Raw genomic sequence first — 20191 nt, 5'->3', positions numbered from 1 at the left:
TAAAAGATGCATAAATTGGAAACAGCTATATGGAACTGTAAATAAAAGCCATTTCAAATGGGAATCTTCTGAAAGGTTTGTGAGATTTTTATTCTGGGTATGGAAAACTCTTTTTTCTTGGGGAAAATAACAAATAAAATTAGTACTTCTAATTTAATTTAAAAATATATAAAATAATATTATTTCTTTCATTGTGTATGCCTTATATGACAAGATAACTAAGGATTTTTATTTCTTCTTCTTTTTAATAAATATATTTCAAGCCATTTTATGAGGAAATTTATAGACTTTGATAAATGCTTATTAAAAAAAGAAGAAAAATATTTTCCATCTGAATTAACAAATGCAATAAGTGTAACTATTTTCAACCCAATTACATTGGTTCAATTAATAGGGAACCCAGTTAATTGAGGTATATTGCATTTGATCTAATAATGAGATTCTAGTTTAAAGATGTGTATTACTGATTTTTGTTTCTAGAAGGAGCTAGTGAAAGAAAAGAAAGCAGTTGCCAAATGGCCAATTACTGATATACACTAACTTTCTCAGAGCCTTGTTTCAGAATGTTCTTATTCAATTTCTACAAGATATGTCCAATTTGTTCTCTAGGACTAGGTACCTGAGGTTTTTTTTTTCTTTTCTTCATGCTAAGTACTAAATTAAGAGCAATATAGATAAAAGCTGGTATGTATATTTCTTTTAATGTATTAATGACTACCAACTTTGTACAGGTATCATCAAAGCACTGTGCAATATTGGTAAAAGTGTGTTAAGTGGTTTGTTTCTAATCATGTTACTGAGGTTGGAAAGAAAGGAATATGACTGCTCTTAAAACTTTTTTTTCCTGTTTAATATGTCAGAAATGTGATACTTGCTTGTTAGTAGGACCTTAAAGTCCATAAAAAAGTCTGTTTTCCAACAAGTAAATCCTCAGACAAAGCTTTGATCAAGTTTTCATGCCAAATGTTAATTAATGGTTAGTGTGCTAGCTATATCATTCTATATTTTATTTTGTAGCTACATATGGAGAATCTTCATGATCAACATCTACATTAATTTATTACAGGTTTGGCAAACACTATGAAAAAGTATTTATTAAGGAATAGAGTATTAAATTTTATTTATAGCTATAAAAATTGAACAATTAATATGGAGGTATATGTGCTGATATAATCAATTTTCCATTCATTAAATGCATTTATTACATTCATTTTTCTAACAGGATATATCCAAGATGAATCAGGATAGCACTTCAGTTACTGGTTACCAAGCTGTTGGGATTCACAATGTCCCCAACATAATGAAAATAAACCCAATTATATAAATATTATTTTCACTTTATAATGACCAATTGATCTAGAAATTTATTTTGCTATTGACATTTCTCAATACAGTCCAAGCATGGTTCCTAATGTCTCAATATAACATAATCTATTTCCAGAGATTAGTTTTAATTAATGGGTTTCTTTATGAAAATAATCACATAACATACATTGTTATAGAATGTTAAGCTTAATGTATAAAATTAAAGCTGTGATGGCATTTATATTCCTTTGCAATGGCAATTAGCAGAATTTTGCAACTCTCTAGAAATTACCTATTGACTAAACAAGTAAAAGGAGCAGGATAAAGTGTGTTTTTTTAAAAAAAAAAAAAAAGAAAATCCATGGTAGTTAGTTAATATAAGTATAATTAAGGCCTGGGCCAAATAAAAGACTCAGTGAAGAAAGACATGAACTTTTGATACAACTTCTTTCAGCAGATGGGACAGAGACTGAAAAAGCTGATGGAAATACTGTAACACATATGATCAAGGTAAAGCAAGAGTTTTCCTGTGGTTAGGCAAAGAATGTTGGTAAGATAGGGAGATTCTGAACAATGTTTTCTAAACAACCCTAATTTATAAACTTTGGGCTATAGAAGGACTGTCAAACTCGCAGCCCATGTGCCAGATGCATTTTGCGTTGGTCACAGCCATGCCTAGTTTAGCAAAGGGAAAAAGTCACAATACATCACATGATGACACTATGACTACGCGAGTTTGACAACCCTCAGCTATAGCTTAATTCTTTCCATAAGCAAAAAAGAAAAAAGAAAGAAAATACTATTTCAACTATAACAAGGCTGTTTTAAAGCTAAATGAGAAAAATAGTGCTACAATGCTAACAATAAAATACTAGTTAAAACTAGTTAAAATTGTTACCCTTTCATACCTGTAGCCTTGCAGGAAAACTTTGTTTTGGCATCACATGGTCGTATAGTTCCATTACAAGTCTTTTCATCACTACCATCTTCACAGTCCTTTTCTCCATCACAGCGCCAAAGCTCAGGAATGCAGTTTCCATCTGGGTAACATTGAAATGCTTTCCCACTGCATCTCCCAAGAGAAGCTATCTCTAACATTAAAAAAATATGATAATACAGTATCAGTTAACAATATTTTTTGATAATTCATATCATTTCAAATATTTTTCAATTGCTACTTGGATACAGTCAAGGAAGCGGTATAGGGTATCATATTCTTCTTGTAAAGAGCCACATTTTGTATAGAGAAAACAAGAATCATACTATTCTAACTCATAACCATATTTTTACAATATGGACTCAATTACACAGTAATATACAAGGATGTAAGTGTGGTTATTATATTTCTACAAAATAGATTATTAAAATTGTCACTTTCATTTTAAGCAGCCTTCTGATTATTAATTACATATATCTCTATTCAATTCAATCATTTGAGCAGAGCCAATGAATACCTCAGGTTACATAAGGATTATGTTGGAGAAAAGTATATACATCTCCATTATAATGGATAAGTTTATTTTATATATTGTTCATAGTTTTGCACCAGTGTGAATTTCATTGAAGAAATATAATTGGAACTATTGAAAAGATACTGTGGTGATATCCATTTTAACCATCTGAACTAACATATGAATTGTTCTTTGGCCAAAGAGACATTCACAGAATGAGAACATTTCTATGCAATAAGTGTAGAATAATTTGATTTTTTCCCCAATGACAAAATCACAAATAATGAGAGACAGAACCTTAGCCTATGTAAAAGAAAGAAAAAATAATAAAATAACTTTCCTGATAAGAGCAGCAAGACAAGACCACAGATATAGTGATATATATTGATCCAACGTCAAATTGTAAATGTGTTCAATTTCCATTCTCAGAGTTTGTAGAAAAGATTTTAAAAATGCTGAAGCGGACTTAGAATTTGACAGTCATAAATGTGAAAATCCATTGTAAAGATACATTTATTTTCATTGCAAATTGAAATTGTGTCCACAAAAGCAGAACCAACAATTGTTGCAAAGATCAAAGAACCAGTGAGTACACCAATTTTTGGGAAACTTTCCAGACAAGAACAATAGGTGATCACACATATAATCTGTCATTAATAAATGTAGAACTTAAGTAATACCTCTTTTAAGGAATTTTCATTCAATAACATTTGGAGGATCATCCATCCAATCCTGATGTGGTCCAAAGCTCGAAATATTATTCATTTCTCTCTTTTACGCATATGGTACATTTCCATTTAAAATGAAAAAAAGAGATGTAAATAATTCTCTCCTAGGTATCTAACATTATAGACAGGGGTGTAATTCAACCGGGGAAACAACCGGTTCGTTGAGCGCATGTTTTGCACGCGCACAGAAGGTTTGCTACTGACCTTCTCCTGCAATCCTGCGATCTCTCTGTGTGTTAAACAGCTGACGCATGGCAATCCTCTGTGCCACGCGAAGCAACTGAGCTTGAAAACCAGGAAATAAAGGTCAGAATAATGCCGGGGCAGGTGGGTAGGCCCAATAGCTGATTGTTGGAGCGAACCGGTTCACTCACAGATGATCCTCGGAACTACCAGTTCACCCGAATTATAGAGTGTGTTGAATTGTATGAAAGTATTTATTAAAACATTTTTAAGAGTTGTAAAACTGTTCCAAATAAGATGTGTGTGGCAGTTTAACATCATGTAAAAATATAGTCTGTGGATAAATACCTATTGATGCACAATTTATGTTGTTTTTAATAATATCTAAAGAGACATTCAATTGATATTAAAAATATCACTATGAGAGAAAGCTACAATGCAAAAATGTGTTATATTTTAAGCCTACATGGAGTTTTTTCCTACATAAAACACAATGGGAAAATATCTCTGGCTCTACACTACAATAATAGAAAAAGTGGTTTCATTTCAATTAAAGGATTTTCATTTTTGAAAACTTTCAACTATTGGAAATTGTTGCAGATACATATTAGCCTCAATGAAACAGAATCTACTAAATTAGGATTGCATTGCATTGTGCAGTGACTGTTACATTTCTGAACTGAAAAAGCAAAATAATTGCTGAAATCTATTTATGCGTACTAGAGTGTAAATGGAACTGAAAATAATAAGGCTTACAGTACTTCCTAGCAAGAAAGCACAAAATTGTATTTTTTTTCTAAAGCAATTGATTATTGGAAATTACAGAATGGATTTGGAAATCTCTGTTTGTGTGAGCATAGGAAACAATCAAAACAAAAATAAGTTGGTGCAGTACTGTAGAAGAACCTGCAGATTTAAAAAAGAACTGAATCCAGTTAGAACAAAGAATCCAGTAAAAATCCTTTAATTCACCCCAAGTGGGTGAACGGCTGTTAGTAAACAGCTTGGAATAGGGCCAACTTTTGCATTAATCCTCCCCTGGAATGTGAATCTGAATAAACAATATGAAAATCTATCTATCCCACATTTCTCAGAGCAGTTACATATCCCCAAAAATATTTAAAGGGAGAACAGCCCGTACCAAGCCCATACAGAAGAAAACCTACCCTGATTAGACCCTTCCTCCCTCCCTCCCTGCTCTCTCGCTCTCGCTCTCTCTGTCTCTCCCCCTTCTCTCTTTCTTTCTCTCTCTTTCTTCCTCGCTTTCTCTCTCTGTCCAAGAGAAAAGGTGATGGAAAGGAAGAGGGAGAGAGAAAGAGAAACAGAATTAGTTCACAAGGAGAACATGTTGCTCTGTAACACAGAAAAATACAGATGCCTCCTATATGGGCACTGGTGGGATGAATTTTAGAAACTGCAATGTATACTTTCTCTCTCTTATTAATATTTTGTACATATGTAAGTATTACAACTTACTAAAAACATTTTGAGGTTCCTTTCAATGTAAACAATGCCATTCAAAAAATTAACAAAAGTCGTCAAATACTACTGACTGCAAGAACAGGAAGAGACTTCTGAGTTTTTTCAGAGGTTGCACTTATTCCTATGAATCATATATATATTATTTTTCAATAAAAGTGTTGAAAAGTATTAAGCAGGACAAAATGCTCATTTTTCAGATTTCAGAATGCTGAGACCATTGTTGAAATATATCTGATAACTTATCTGGCAAGAAAAGTATGATAAAAAAAAAATCCAATGTTTCACTCTTTTTCATAATTCAACGTTTCCTTGAACAAATTATAGCAAATAAAGACTCTGTAGCAAATACTAGTTGGAATCATCATCAGTACAGTGACTGCTATATAAAATATGCAGTCTATTGTTTTTTTATAGACTGATAACTCGTTCTATTACCTAGTCCTAGGCTATCCCTGAATATGTACGTCCCATTCAAGCAGACTGAAAGGAGCTATATTTTAGTGTACTGATATGAACTGAATTCTTCACCTTGCCTCTAAGACTGCAGCATATTGTTTTTGCCCTTTGTCAGCAATATTTAAAATACTGTAGCATAATTTTTAATATAATATTGTTTTCCTCTGCTTCTTATTCAATAATAAATGTTCAAACTACAAACAACATCTTTGAAACTTTGCACTGCTATATTGCTTTAGTGAACTAAAGCAAAGTCATAATAAAATCAGGACTGGCTCAAATGATTTATCTGCATTCCCTGCATCTTAATGCATAGTACAAAAATATTTTCCCTCTCCCAGACAGTAAAATACAATATCTAATTTTAAACCAAAAAGTTACCACCATGCTTCCCTTTTATCACTGCCAAAACCAGCTGCTTTTAGTGTATTGCTCATGCACTTTACATTACAACAAAAGAGCAAAAAAATTTTTTTTACTATGGTCAAAAGTTATTTCTTAAAAGATATTCCCTGATGTGTTTTATATATGTATGCCACATGCACAGACAGAGACCCAGACCTAGCACAAAGACACCTGCACACACAAAGATACATATACCTACCTACACCATTTATTGCTATATACATATTTTATACAATTGCCATAATTCAATAGGAATAAAATCTTATATTAATCACCTTACTCAGCTAAAATCATGATCCTGACTATTATTTCATTTGATAAAGGTAAGCATTTTACTGGAAGTTGGGAAGGAAATATAAAACACTGACCTTTGGTGCAATTTGGTTTAGTTTCATCACTGAAGTCTCCACAGTCATTGTCTCCATCACAAGTCCAGTGACTTGGAATGCATCGGCCAGTAGAGCACCTGAACTGGTTGTCAAAACATGAATGAAGACAGTCCAGTTCATCAGTCCCATCACCACAGTCATTATCTGTAAAAATGTGTGAGTATTTTATTTATTTTATTTTATTATTTTATTTGGTTTGTCAATTGCTTACAAGATAATACGTATAAGTAAAAACATATTTATGAATACATGGATACATATAAGAAAAATAAAAGAAACAATGGGCCAGGGACGGTAGGCACGTTGGTGAGCTTATGCACAGACCTCTTAAGAAAGGGGTGAGGTCAATAGTAGAAAGTCTAAGGTTAAAGTTTTTGGGGTTTGGGGAAGAAACCACAGAGTCAGGGAGAGTATTCCAGACATTGATCACTCTGTTACTGAAGTCGTATTTCCTGCAATCAAGTTTGGTGTGATTAACTTTGAGTTTGTATCTATTGTTTGCTCTTGTGTTGTTATGGTTGAAGCTGAAGTATTCATTGACAGGTAGGACATTGCAATGTATGATTTTATATACCATACTTAGATCGGACCGAAGGAGGCGTAGTTCTAGGTTTTCTAGGTCTAGAATTTCAAGTCTAGTGGCATAAGGTATTGTGCAATGAGTAGAGGAGTGGAGAACTCTTCTTGTGAACTATTTCTGGACTTTCTCAACTGTGTTAATATCAGGTATGTAATGTGGGTTCCAGACTGATGAGCTGTATTCGAGTATTGGTCTAGCAAATGTTTTGTATGCTCTAGTTAGTAGTGTAATATTACCAGAGAAAAAGCTACGTAAGATTAGGTTAACAACTCTTAATGCCTTTTTGGCTATGTAGTTACAGTGGGCTCTAGCACTTAGATCATTAGAGGTGAGTACTCCAAGATCCTTGACAGACTTTGGATCATCAACAAGGTGTTGACTATTAAGCTTGTATTTCATTTTCTGATTTTTGTTGCCAATATGTAAGACAGAGCATTTGTTTGTTGAGATTTGAAGTTGCCATTAGTTTGACCATTCTGATACATAGTCGAGGTCTTTTTGAAGGGTAGCAGTATTGTCTCTGGTGTTGAATAGTTTTATATCATCAGCGAAGAGAATGCAGTTGCTCTCAATATGATCACAGAGATCATTTATGTAGAGTATGAAGAGAGTTGGTCCTAGAACACTGCTTTGGGGGACAGGTACAGATTTTGATAGGACGCTCCCAATTTTGACCATCTGTTGTCTGTTTGACAGGAATACTTCTATCCAGTTATGCAGGTGTCCAGAGATACCATAAGATTTTAGTTTTAGGAGTAGTTTGTCATGTACCACTGAATCAAAGGCTTTACAGAAGTCTATGTAGATTGCATCTATTGCCTTGCCCTGATCGAATTTTGTAGTCCATACGTTTTTGCAGTGTAAGAGTTGCAGATTGCAGGATAGTTTTTTTCTGAAACCAAATTGTTTATTAAAGAGTAGGTTGTTTGTCTCTAAGTGGAGGATAATGGATTGGTTAATAATTGATTCCATGATTTTACAGGTGACGCAGATTGGTCTGTAATTTTCAACTAGGCTGAAAGATGGGGATGACTGTGGCTTATGACCATAGTTTTGGCAAGGAGCTGATCCTGAAAGATTTTTCACAAGATTATGCTTAGACGTTCGGCTATGGCAATGGATAGCTTTTTAAAGAAGTAGGCACATATTCCGTCTGGTCCAATAGATAGAGAGAGTTTTAGATTGCGTAGTGCTTTTTCAACATTGTCTACTGTAAAATCGATATGTATTAGATCATTGTAGTTGTCTGTGGTTCGACTAGGAAATACTGGGCATGATCCATTGCTCTTTACAAATACTTAGCCAAAGAAAGTGTTAAAGAGGTTGGCTTTAATAGTGTCGTCGTTGTAGTCTTTACCATTAGGTCCTTTCAGGGGTGGGATGGACCTTGAGTCTTTTAGTTTGTTGTTTACAAAATTGTAGAAAGCACGGGTGGAATTGGTGCGTAGAAGTTTTTCCTCTTGTTTAATGTGATAATTGGTGCATTTAGTCTTTATCTGGTGGCATAAATTTTTGTATTGGCTTTTGAAGTTGGCAATGTGACCAGATTTGTTTTTCCTCCAAAGTGATTTCTTTTTGGATTGAAGCTTCCTTATTGTTATGGGTAATCTGTTTTTTCTGGTTTTTGGAGTTGTTATTGGTACATATAGTTTGATGACTCTTTTGACTTCAAGTAAAAATATGTTGTAATGGTCTTCAACAGTATTGCATCCAGAGAATAGAAATTGCCAATCAAGGGATGTGAGATCGTTGTCTATAAGATCATAGTTGCCTTTTTTGAAGTTATAATTGGAGATCCCATTGTTGTGTTGATTTTTGTGTGGACGTATGTTGAGACAAAAGTCAATCATGTTGTGGTCACTGTTGGAAAAGGATTCTTTAATTTGTATTCCATAAATTGAGTTCAAACTATTGCAGAAGATGAGATTGAGGCAGTTATTAAGTCTAGTATTGTTGGTTACTAGTTGTTCCAGTCCCAGGTTTGTTACAGCATTGTAGAAGGTTGCATGTATGGGTTCAGTTTTACATTCATTTAGGGTCCAGTTAATGTGAGGTAGATTGAAGTCACCAAGAAAGATAAAAGCGTGTGGGCAGGATGTTGCCCATGTTAGTAGTGAATTTAGCTTGTTTACATGTTCGATGTCATAATTAGGGGCTCTGTAACATAGTAAGAATCGAAATGTGATATTTAAGGACAGTTCACAGACGATGGTCTCAGGAAGAGCAAGCTCTTGGGTAACTTGGATGTTTTTTAGATGTAAGGACTTTTTATAGAAGATAGCAACACCATCTCCTCTACGGATTTCACGATCTAATTGGTAAACATGAAAGCCTCTTACTGTGGTAATGGAGTCAGGGAGAGATGCATTGAGCCATGTTTCACAGACAAATATGATGTCGAATTTAGCCATATTTAATAAGAGGAGAAATTCAGGTATTTTATTCACAAGGTTTCTTGCACTGAGTAGCTTGCATTAAGGCCAGTTGTAGTTGGAATTGAGGTAGTTAGGGGCACGCGTGCCTAGTTTTGAGTGATGGTGGGTTGGATGAGGTAGGGTTGGATGTGGAACTGTGGGTTGTGTGACTTACTTTTGATACAATCAGCATGGTAGTCAATGTAGAGATCCTTCTCTCCATTGTCTAGACATCTTTTGCGTTCCCTGAGGAGTTCACGGGAGTGGATTCTTTGCAGTATGGATAAGTCTGGTCTTGAGCGAAGATTTTTGTGGTTGGGATTGGTTTTTGCAATGGCATTTGTTGTATGAATGAATATGTGTTTGCTGGACTCATTTTTGCAAACAACTCTACAAAATTTTGAGGCCACCGAGCCATCATTGTATTTTGACTCAGGGCCATCTCTGGTTACTTCAATGATATCTTCAGGAGAGATGTTTGTTGTATTTGAGTTGCTTATGATATTATGAACTTTGGTGATGTCGTCTGATTTGTTGGTGTCTTCAAGACCAAATAAGATGGCATTTGGACGTTTCTGATCACGTTCCATGGTGTCTCTGATGAGTAAGGAGATATCATTTGTGGAATTATTTGATGGGATAGTAATTATTTGTGGTTGTGGTTTGGTGGTTAATTTTGGTTGTAGTTGTGATTGTAGTTGAGGTAGTAGTTGTGGTAGTGGTTGTTGGGTTGGGATTTGATTTTGGGCTGATAGGTAGTTGCTTATCAGTGCTGTATTTTTTTTTCAAGAGAAATTTGGCTTTTTGTATAATTGTTTCAAAATGTGTTGCTAAGCGTTTTTCTATTGAGTGCATGAGTGATTCTGTGCTATCAACTGTCAGGCAGGGTACTTGGTTTGTTTAGCTTAGGAAAACATGATGGACAAGGGAAAGTATCTGACGCTTTTAGGAGATCAACTAGGTCATTGTTTAAGTTTAAGCAGGCAAGGTGCGCTTGATTGTCACCTAGGTAGCACTTGATGTTATTTTCACTTTCATTGATGGTTTTAAGACATCTGAAGCATGTACAGGAGTCTGGGAGGTCATTGGTAGAGATATTATTATTTTTTTGTTGTTGTTTGGTAGTGGAGGATTTGGAGTTTCTGATGTTTCTGGCTGGCATGGTCAATGACAATAGTACACTAAACAATTACAATAGCTAATTAATGTGATAGGTAGACAGTTACTTAATGAATGTTGGCAATTAATAAATGTTAATTGATAAGTTAGAGAACAAATCAAAAGTAAGGTTACTTATTACTAAAAATCAATCAATCAACTTATTACTAAGAATCAATCAATCAATCAATAGACTAGATAATCAATGATACAGTATTAAATCTCTATCAGTTCAATGAATCAGTAAATTAGTGGTTATTTAACAATTAATTATTATACTATTATATGATAAATCAATTATTATAGACAAAGCATTATCTATAAATATTTGGTCTTGAGGTACTGAAATAGTGGAGGTAGTATAGTATTGGAGGTTTGTGGTGTAAAGTTCCTTTGTTTTTCCTTAAAGCCACGTTTTTGGGTTTTTGTTTTGTTTTTGTTTTAAAGAGGAAGCGTTGCTGTTTGATAGATTTGAATGGAGAAGATTTGAATGAACTCACCAATCATCTACTTTGGAGTTTGGAAAGGATGAGATTTGGGTGGGGGTTTAGTGGAGGTTGTCCAATCAGTTGAGTGGGAATTTAAATTCAGGCTGACTAATCAGCTGGGTTGTTTAAATGGAGCTTGGTGATTTATATGGAGACTATCAATTCTCTGTGAGTCTCCTTTGTTCTCCCCAATTGGTGGCTGTTTAGAATTATTTTTGGTGATTTGATTTAAATGGAAACTGTAGACATCATTCCAGTTCTTCCATCATCAGAATTCACAATCAATCTCAGTTTCAAAAGGCAGTTTTCCTGAATAAAAAGCTTCTTCACACCTCTTCTTCTCGTCTAGTCCCCCTTTTTTTCTCCTTTAATCACTCTTTTCTCAAGCTGCCATTTAACTTCCAGAGTTAGAGGGTAAAAACATAAATTAAGCCGCTGCCGCTTAATCTCCACACCCACCCGTTCTGCTCTGGAGTCTTCTCTTTTTAAGTTGTTTCTGACTCGGGTCCACAGTAAATCTTCAAGCTGTTTACCCACTCCTTCATCCCACTGAAAAATGCATCGCCGATCTATAAGGAGCTGTGGGAGACATTCACCCACAGTTGGGTAGCTTCTAAGCTTGCAGGTGGCAGTTGCCGCAAACCCGCAGCTTGTTCGTTTCCCACGTCGGCTTCCCTCTCCCTTGACCAGGTAGATTCTTTAGACTGGGTAGCTTCTTTTCACTAGGTAGCTTTTTCCTCTCCAGGCAGCTGAAAGGGAAGCTGCTCAAGATGGGATTCCTGGACCATTTTATTCATGCCCAATTTATTCTTGTACTCAATAACTAAGCAGAAAACAGTAGATCCAACTTTTTATTTCCTTCAGTTTTGTAAAGCCAAGAATAGAGTTAATGTATAGATTTAGAAGAGAGGTACTTCAGCAAAGTAAGATTTGTTTGATGGGGAAGGTACAGAAAGTATATAATTTTTAAATGTAATTGTAACAACAAGCTCTGATTTACCAAAAACAATTAATTTTTATTTTTATTTTAATTATGAAAAGGAAACAAATGAGAAGGATACATTGCTGACCTCCATATATTACTCAGATTATAAGCTTCTGCCCCAAATCAAGTAGAATAACTTTAAAAACAGAAGTTAGGCTTGGCCTAACGGCAGACCACAATGACAGACTACAATGACTTAGAGTAATTAATATTTATTTATTTAGCACATTTATAAAGCCAACTATCTTACGAAAAGAGACTCTGGGTGGTATACAATAATGAAATAAAATCACAGTTATATAAAGAACCCAATCATTATAAAAATCATTATTTAAAAGAGAAATATTAAATATTCAAATATAAAAACCACACAGAAAGATCAAAACATCAACTACAATGGAGTCATCTCAGAATATTTCCACTTCCCTGGGACCTCCAGGCCTGATAACTTAAGCTCTTAAAATAATAGCCAAAATAGAGAGGGAGGAGCTGGTGTCATGGCAGCTATGCACAATCTTGATACTCCAAGATCACTGTCGATACAATGCACAATCTTGATGCTCCAAGATCATTGTCGATATCTCCACTGTTGGACGGTCCCACTGGACCTAAACCATCCCGTAGAGACGGTGATCGATAATGGCACATCCTGCTGATCCCAGGGACATTGCAAAGTCCCTGGTTGATCCAGGAGAAGCCCTTTTTGCCGACAGCGGAGAGGCAGCCTTTTAAGCTGCTGAAGCTGGGACAGCTCCACAATGAAAGAGATCAGAAGAAAGTGTGTCAGTTTGGTGAGATGAACTTTTACTTATTGTTTATTGGAGAATACATCCTAAAAGACTTAAAGTGAAATTAAAAATGAAGAGAAAAAAGCTTAAGCGGCGAGATTAAGGTCGTTAAACTGAAGGTCCCCCCCCTTTTTTTATTGGAACTTGGAACTTGACAAAGCTTCTCAATTTTAAACTGGACTGGTCTTTTTTAATTTTTTAATTTTTTAAACAAACTTCTTGAAAGTCTGTTCTGATTTAGACTTCTTTCTGATTTGAGATTTATTTTCTTCTTTAAAAAAAAAAAAATACTTTTTTTTCCCTGTTCCTGGCTTTGGATTTATGAGGGAAAGTGAAAGTGAAGGAAAATAAGTAGCACTGACATCTAGAGGCTTGGATATATTGTTTTCTTTTATCTCTTGTTTGTGTATTGGTGTTACACTCAAGGACTCTGAGCTTTGCACTGAAAAAGATAGTGGGATGAGCATGGCAGATTGTTTATACAGGTGCTCATCTGTGAAACTATAGATAGCTGGAGTCTGAAGTTGAAAGAAAGAAGATTGAAGTGACCTTGAAAATACTGGAACTGGAAAGTCTGAGTTGATTTACCAAAGAGCCTTGGATATTTAGTGGCAGTGGCTTGCTTTTTGGTAGAATTGTTTCTTATTTCTTATTTTCTTTTTTTACTTCCCCTCTAGTTGGATTTTTATGTTTGGATTTTAGCCTTTTAACCTAGGAACTAGAATATAATTTTTATTTTGCTTCCTTTTTTATTAAGAGAAACACATAGACTATCATTTTTTAATCCCACCCCCTTCCCCTTATCCTCTTTTTCTTTTTTAAAAAAATCCTTTTTATACTTTTTTCCACATCTTCCCTTTTCTTTTTGCATATTACTGGAACCAATTGGATTAAGGCATACAAGTGCCTGAATATTTCTCTCCTCCTTTTTTATTTTTTGGAGGGGCAGCTGCTTGCTTTTGCTCTTTCTTTTTTTTTTCCTTTTTTTCCTCCCTCTTTTTTTTTTATAGCTAAGTATTACAAGATGAGCAGAAAGACAACAGCCCCAGCTTCTTCAATACCAATAGCCTCCTCTTCACCATCTGGAGAACAATGATCAATACAGACAATGTTATAACAGGAGAAAGAGAAGGAAGTGACATTGCAAATGATTATGCAAGGAATCCAGAAGATTGAAAAGAGAACGGAGAATATTTAGCAAAGAACTGAAAAGACAGATGAGAAAGGAGAGAATATTCAACAGATGATGATGAAATACGAGGACAGATTTAAGAAAATTGAAGAACAAGATATACGAAGAGATAAGAAAATAGGAGATATTGATACTCGATTGAGTGAAGTTGAAAAGGGCAGGAGTGGACCATTAGGATGGGAAATCGATAGATCAGAATTTTACTTGAGATTTCAAAATATAGAAGAAGAAAAAGGTGAAAACCTTGCTGAAATAATGACAGAAATATTGGCAGAAGCATTAGAGATAACCAAAGAGAAGATGATGGAGGTTATGGATGAAGTGTTCCGTGTCTATACAAGATATCCAATGAGAAATAAGCTATCAAAAGAAGTTCACATCAGATTTACTAAGAAAATTATTAAAACACAGATACTGCAGGTGGCAAGAGAGAAAACATTAAAGTACAAAGACAAAGAAATTGTGGTGCTGAAACAGGTACCCAGAAGAGTAAGACAGATGAGAAGAGAATATTTATTTTTGACTAAAGAGTTACTTAAAAGAGGTGTAAATTACAGATGGTTGATACCAGAAGGCCTCTTGTTCACCTGGCAGGAACAAAGACACAGAATTGACACAGTCAAAAAAGCTGAGCTATTCCACTTAGAATATCTTAGAGGAAAGGAGGAAGACACAAGAAAAGAAGAGTCGCTAATCAAATTTCAAGAGGAGTGTATAGCAGTAATTGAAAAAGAAAAAGAAGAAGGGCAGTAGGTGGTGTACCCAGAGAGCAACTAGAAGTAAGATCTACTAGAGCAATAAAATCCTTTTAATATGGTTGAAAGAAAATTGATTATGATTAACATAAATGGACTTAATTTAGCTACTAAAAGAATAAAAGTATTTCATAAATTAGAGAAATTAAAGTTTGATATAATCTGCCTACAAGAAGTACATATTAAAAAACAACATGAATATATATTGAAACAAAAAATATTAGGGAAATTATTCATGTTGTTGACACAACGTAAAAAAAAGAGGTGTGGTCTTATACATTAGAGATACAATTTCAGTAGAACCAATTTAAACAGATGATGATGGAAGGATTTTGATGGTGGAAATAATGGATGATAATGTAAAAACACGTTTAATCGCAATTTATGCGCCCAATGACCACCAAGAAGAATTTTACAGGAAATTACATATGAAAATAATTGAACTGGACTATGCTAATATTTGTATGATAGGAGATTTCAATGGAATAATTAATGATCAATTGGATTATAAAACACAGAAATCAACAAAGAAAACTAGAAAGACACTACCAAAATCTTTCTTTCGAATGATAGAAGCAAACTTAAAAGATGCATGGAAAGAGAGGAATGTGGAAAATAAGCAATATACTTTTTATTCAAACAGACATGCATCATAGTCTAGAATAGATATGATATGGATGTCAGCAGAATTACTTGCTAATATACGAGAAATTGAAATAGAAACAAGCACATGGGCAGACCACAACCCAAAGACAGTCATTTGGAAAGGACAAAAGAGGAGATCTAGATGGACCTTGAATAATACAATATTAAAGGAAAATGATTTCAAACAGAAAATAGAGAAGAAATTGGTTTTCTTTTAAAAAGAAAATAAAAAAGAGGATACATCTTTACAGAATCTCTGGGGCACGATGAAGGCCTCCTACACAAGAGGCTTGATAATAGACTATACAAGGAAAAGAAAGAGAAAACAGAAAAAGACTTTCAAAATACTGGAAGATGACTATAAGAGATTGGAAAAAGAATTCCAGAAGTTCCCACAAAAAAAGACATTAAAATTAAAATGGACATAACTAAACATAAAATGGGACTAATGGAAAAAGAGGAATTAGCACAAAAAATTAAAAATGCTAAACAGAATTACTTTGAAGACGCAAACAAACCAGGCAGATGGTTAGCCTATAAATTGAAAAAGGAAAGAGAATCAAGAAGGATTAGCCAATTAATAAATGAAGAAGGATATGTTTGGTAGGGAAATGAGGAGAAGAAAAAAATTATACAAGATTACTATGGAAAACTGTATTGTCAAGAGAATATTCAATAAGAAAAAATTAAGCAATATTTACAGAAAGCGAAATTATCCCAGATATCCAAAGATATCGAAACAATGTTAGAAGGGAACATAACGATGATGGAAAAAACAGAATGTTGGAAAAGCAGCAGGTCCAGATGGATTGCCAGCGGAATTTTACAAGACTTTCCAGGAAATACTGAATCTTCAACTATTAGAAGTCATGAATGAAGTTATGTCAAAGAAGAAAATACCCAAAACATGGTCAGAAGCATATATTACACTTACACCAAAGGAAGACACAAACCCACAGCAAGTTAAAAATTACAGACCTATATCCCTATTAAATTCAGACTATAAAATTTTTGCTTCAATGTTGGCAGAAAGACTGAAACGATACTTAAATAATTTTATTCATGCTGATCAAAATGGATTTCTGCCAAAGAGACAAATCAAAGACAATATGAGAATGATTCTGGATACTTTGGAATACTATGAGGCACATCCTGAAAAGCAAATGGCTTTGATGTTTTTAGATGCACAAAACACCTTTGATAATGTGAGCTGGCGATTCATGTTATTGCAATTGGTACAAATGGGCTTTGGTAAAAAATTCATTCAAGCCATTGAAATGATATACTATGAACAAACTGCAAAGGTTATGGTAAATGGAGAACTAACAGAATCCATAGATATAAGAAAAGGGACAAGGCAAGGTTGTCCACTGTCGCCTCTGCTGTTGGTGTTAATATTGGAAGTGTTGAATAGGAATATTAGAGAAGAAAAAGAAATAAAAGGAATGAAAATTAAAAAGAGTATAAATTGCAAGATGACCTAGTATTCATATTGGAGGATCCATTGGAAACAGCACCTAAATTAGTAGAAAAGATAGAAGAATATGGAAAAGTAGCAGGTTTGAAAATAAATAAAGATAAAACAAACATATTAACAAAGAACATACTAGCAAGATGAAATAAAGATCTGGAAGAAGTTTTAGAAATACAGGTCACAAATAAGGTTAAGTATTTAGGGATATATATTACATCAAGATGTAGCACATTGAAGAAGGATAACTATTTTAAACTCAAACAGCAGATTGCGACAGATTTGACAAAATGGGAAAACTTACAATTATCATTGATTGGGAGAATATCTACAATTAAGATGAATGTATTGCCTAGAATTTTATATCTATTCCAGACAATTCCAATTCGATTAGGGAAAGAGTTTTTCAAAGACTTAAATAAAATTGTGTTGAAATACATCTGGCAGGGTAAGAAAGCGAGAATAAAACTTAAACTGTTACAAGATGCAAGGACAAGAGGAGGGTTTGCCTTGCCCAACTGGGAATTATATTACCAGGCGACAAATCTAATGTGGGTAAAGGAATGGATAACATTAAGGAACAGTAGACTATTGACCTTAGAAGAGCATGGCTTGCTGTTGGGATGGCATGCTTTCCTCTGGTATAAGGGAACTAAAACACAGGGGTATTTTAGAAGACATTACATTTGAGAGGCATTGTTTTTAAATTGGGAGAAGATAAAAAGACAATATTACTTAAAAATTTCATTATGGATATCTACCATTGAAGCTTTTTCTTATCTAATAATATATAAAAAGGAACAAACGGATATGGTGAGATATTGAATGAAAAGGGTGAACTTAAATCTATGCAAGCATTGGAAGAACAAGGTATAAAAATGAATTGTTTTTCATATTTGCAAATACAATCTAGATTTGATAAAGATTTTAAAACAGAAGGTGTCTATGATAAGTTGACTGATTTAGATAAAATTTTGATGGGTACAGATGAAAGGGTAATTAAAAAACTTTATGGACATTTATTAGAATTTAAATTGGAGGAAGAACAAGTTAAAGAAATGATGGTTGTGTGGGGGGGAAATTTTGGATATGGGATTGATTTAGAGAAATGGCAAAATTTGTGGCTTCAAAATTATAAAATGACAATGTCAATTGCATATAAAGAAAATTTGTATAAGATGTTTTATAGGTGGCATCTACCCCCGACAACAATTGAGAGAATGTTTAAGAACAATTTGGATAAATGTTGGAAATGTCATCAGATACCTGGTTCATTACCATATGTGGTGGACATGCTTGGATGCAAAAAGATATTGGACTAAAATCCACACATGGTTGAAAAAAATGATAAAACAACACATAGACTTTAAACCAGAGATATTTTTATTGGGAATTATACCGGAAGTATGCAATAAAGAACTGAAATATTTTATTGTAAATGTTTTAACAGCAGCTAGAATTGTATTTGCTAAGAATTGGAAAAATGAAAAAATACCTATGTAGGAGGAAATTATTAAGAAAATTATGGAATGTGCTGAAATGAGTAAATTGACATTTGAAATTGTAGAACAAAAAGATAAACAATTTTATATGATATGGGATTTGTTTTATCAATGGTTGGACAAAAATACATGGTAATGTAATAGACTAGGTAATTTTGTAATAGAAGTTTAATAGATTGATATAAAATATAATATAGACATACATAACCATTGGATGAAAGTATAATATAAATTTCATAATAAAATTTGGAATATCTTGTATAAAATGATGGAATAAATAGTTTAGTCATGGATGATTAATAACTGATATATATATAAACATACGTTAGTTTGACAATGTGAGAATTTATATAAACTGTGAGCAATGACTATGAAAGGATAGCACAAAAGATTTGTAACCAACTGACACACTGTATGTATATAAAATGGAAGATGGTTTTATGTTTTTGTTTTGTTTGTATATGTTTGTCTTAAAAAATAAAAACTTTTTTAAAAAAATAGCCAAAATGGAGCTGAATTTGAGATAGGAAGGGAGAATGTTCCATAGAGCAGTACTGCGGTAAGTTCTCCCACCTTCTGGGACCACTAAACATAACTGTGTGACAGTTGGTATCTGTAACTTGTTTTCTTTGCCAGGTTGAATAGAACAGGCTGATGTAGTTGGGGAGAGGCAGTCCTTCTGATAAGATGGACTGCCAGAAAGAGCTTTAAAGATTAAATCCAGCCTCTTGAATTGAGCACAAAATTTCCATTGCTAAGCAAGACTGTTTTTATGAATTTTGCTACTTTTTATAACCTTTGTTATTAAGTGAATCACTCCATTTGTTAAGACAGTAACACTGTTGTTAAGTTAAATTTACTTCCACATTAACTCGGAAGGTGATCATATGACTCTGGGATACTGCAACTGTCATACATTGCCAAGCAAATGAATTTTGATCATGTGACCATGGGGATACTGCAACAGTTATAAGTGTGAAAAAATGGTCATAAGTAACTTTTTTCAGCACTATTGTTAATTTTGTATGGTCTCTAAATGGATTGTTGTAAGTTGAGGACTACCTGTATATTTATATATGATGATGTAAAGCTGTTCAATACCACAGACAATACTGCTACCCTACAAAAAGATCTTGACTATGTATCAGAGTGGTCAAACAAATGGCAACTTCAAATCTCAACAAATAAATGCTCTGTCTTACATATTGGCAAAAAAAATCAGACAATAAAATACAAGCTGAATAGTCAAGATCTTGTTGATGACTCAAGCTCTGTAAAGGACCTTGGAATACTCACCTCTAATGATCTAAGTGCTAGAGCCCACTGCAACTACATAGCCAAAAAGGCATTAAGAGTTGTTAACCTAATCCTACGTAGCTTTTTCTCTGGTAATATCACACTACTAACCAGAGCATACAAAACATTTGCTAGACCAATACTCGAATACAGTTCATCAGTCTGGAACCCACACTACGTATCTGATATTAGCACAATTGAGAAAGTCCAGAAATATTTCACAAGAAGAGTTCTCCACTCCTCTACTCGTTGTAGAATACCTTATGCCACCAGACTTGAAATTCTAGAACTTGAAAACCTTGAATTACGCCGTCTTCGGTCTGACTTAAGCATGGTATATAAAATCATACATTGCAATGTCCTACCTGTCAATGAATACTTCAGCTTCAACCATAACAACACAAGAGCACACAATAGATACAAACTCAAAGTAAACCGCACCAAACTTGATTGCAGGAAATACGACTTCAGCAATAGAGTGGTCAATGTCTGGAATACTCTACCCGACTCTGTAGTTT

The 20191-nt window shown here is 34.0% G+C and overlaps 1 protein-coding gene across 1 annotated transcript in view; it reads right to left on the bottom strand.

The window, feature by feature from the left end:
* Window positions 1–20191, bottom strand: part of LRP1B (LDL receptor related protein 1B) — a 702645-nt gene that overhangs the window by 214424 nt on the left and 468030 nt on the right. Inside the window, exons 20-21 of the mRNA XM_087955711.1 lie at window positions 6379–6543; window positions 2214–2396 (exon numbers count right to left, since the gene is read on the bottom strand). Of these exons, the coding sequence (XP_087811837.1) occupies window positions 2214–2396; window positions 6379–6543 (348 nt within the window). The remainder of the gene's footprint in view (window positions 1–2213; window positions 2397–6378; window positions 6544–20191) is intronic.

Source organism: Notechis scutatus, chromosome 1 (assembly GCF_049901735.1).
Source record: "Notechis scutatus isolate UNSWTSFEM ecotype Mainland chromosome 1, rNotScu1.2, whole genome shotgun sequence".
Lineage (NCBI taxonomy): Eukaryota > Metazoa > Chordata > Lepidosauria > Squamata > Elapidae > Notechis > Notechis scutatus.
This window is presented reverse-complemented; position numbering and strand designations above follow the sequence as displayed.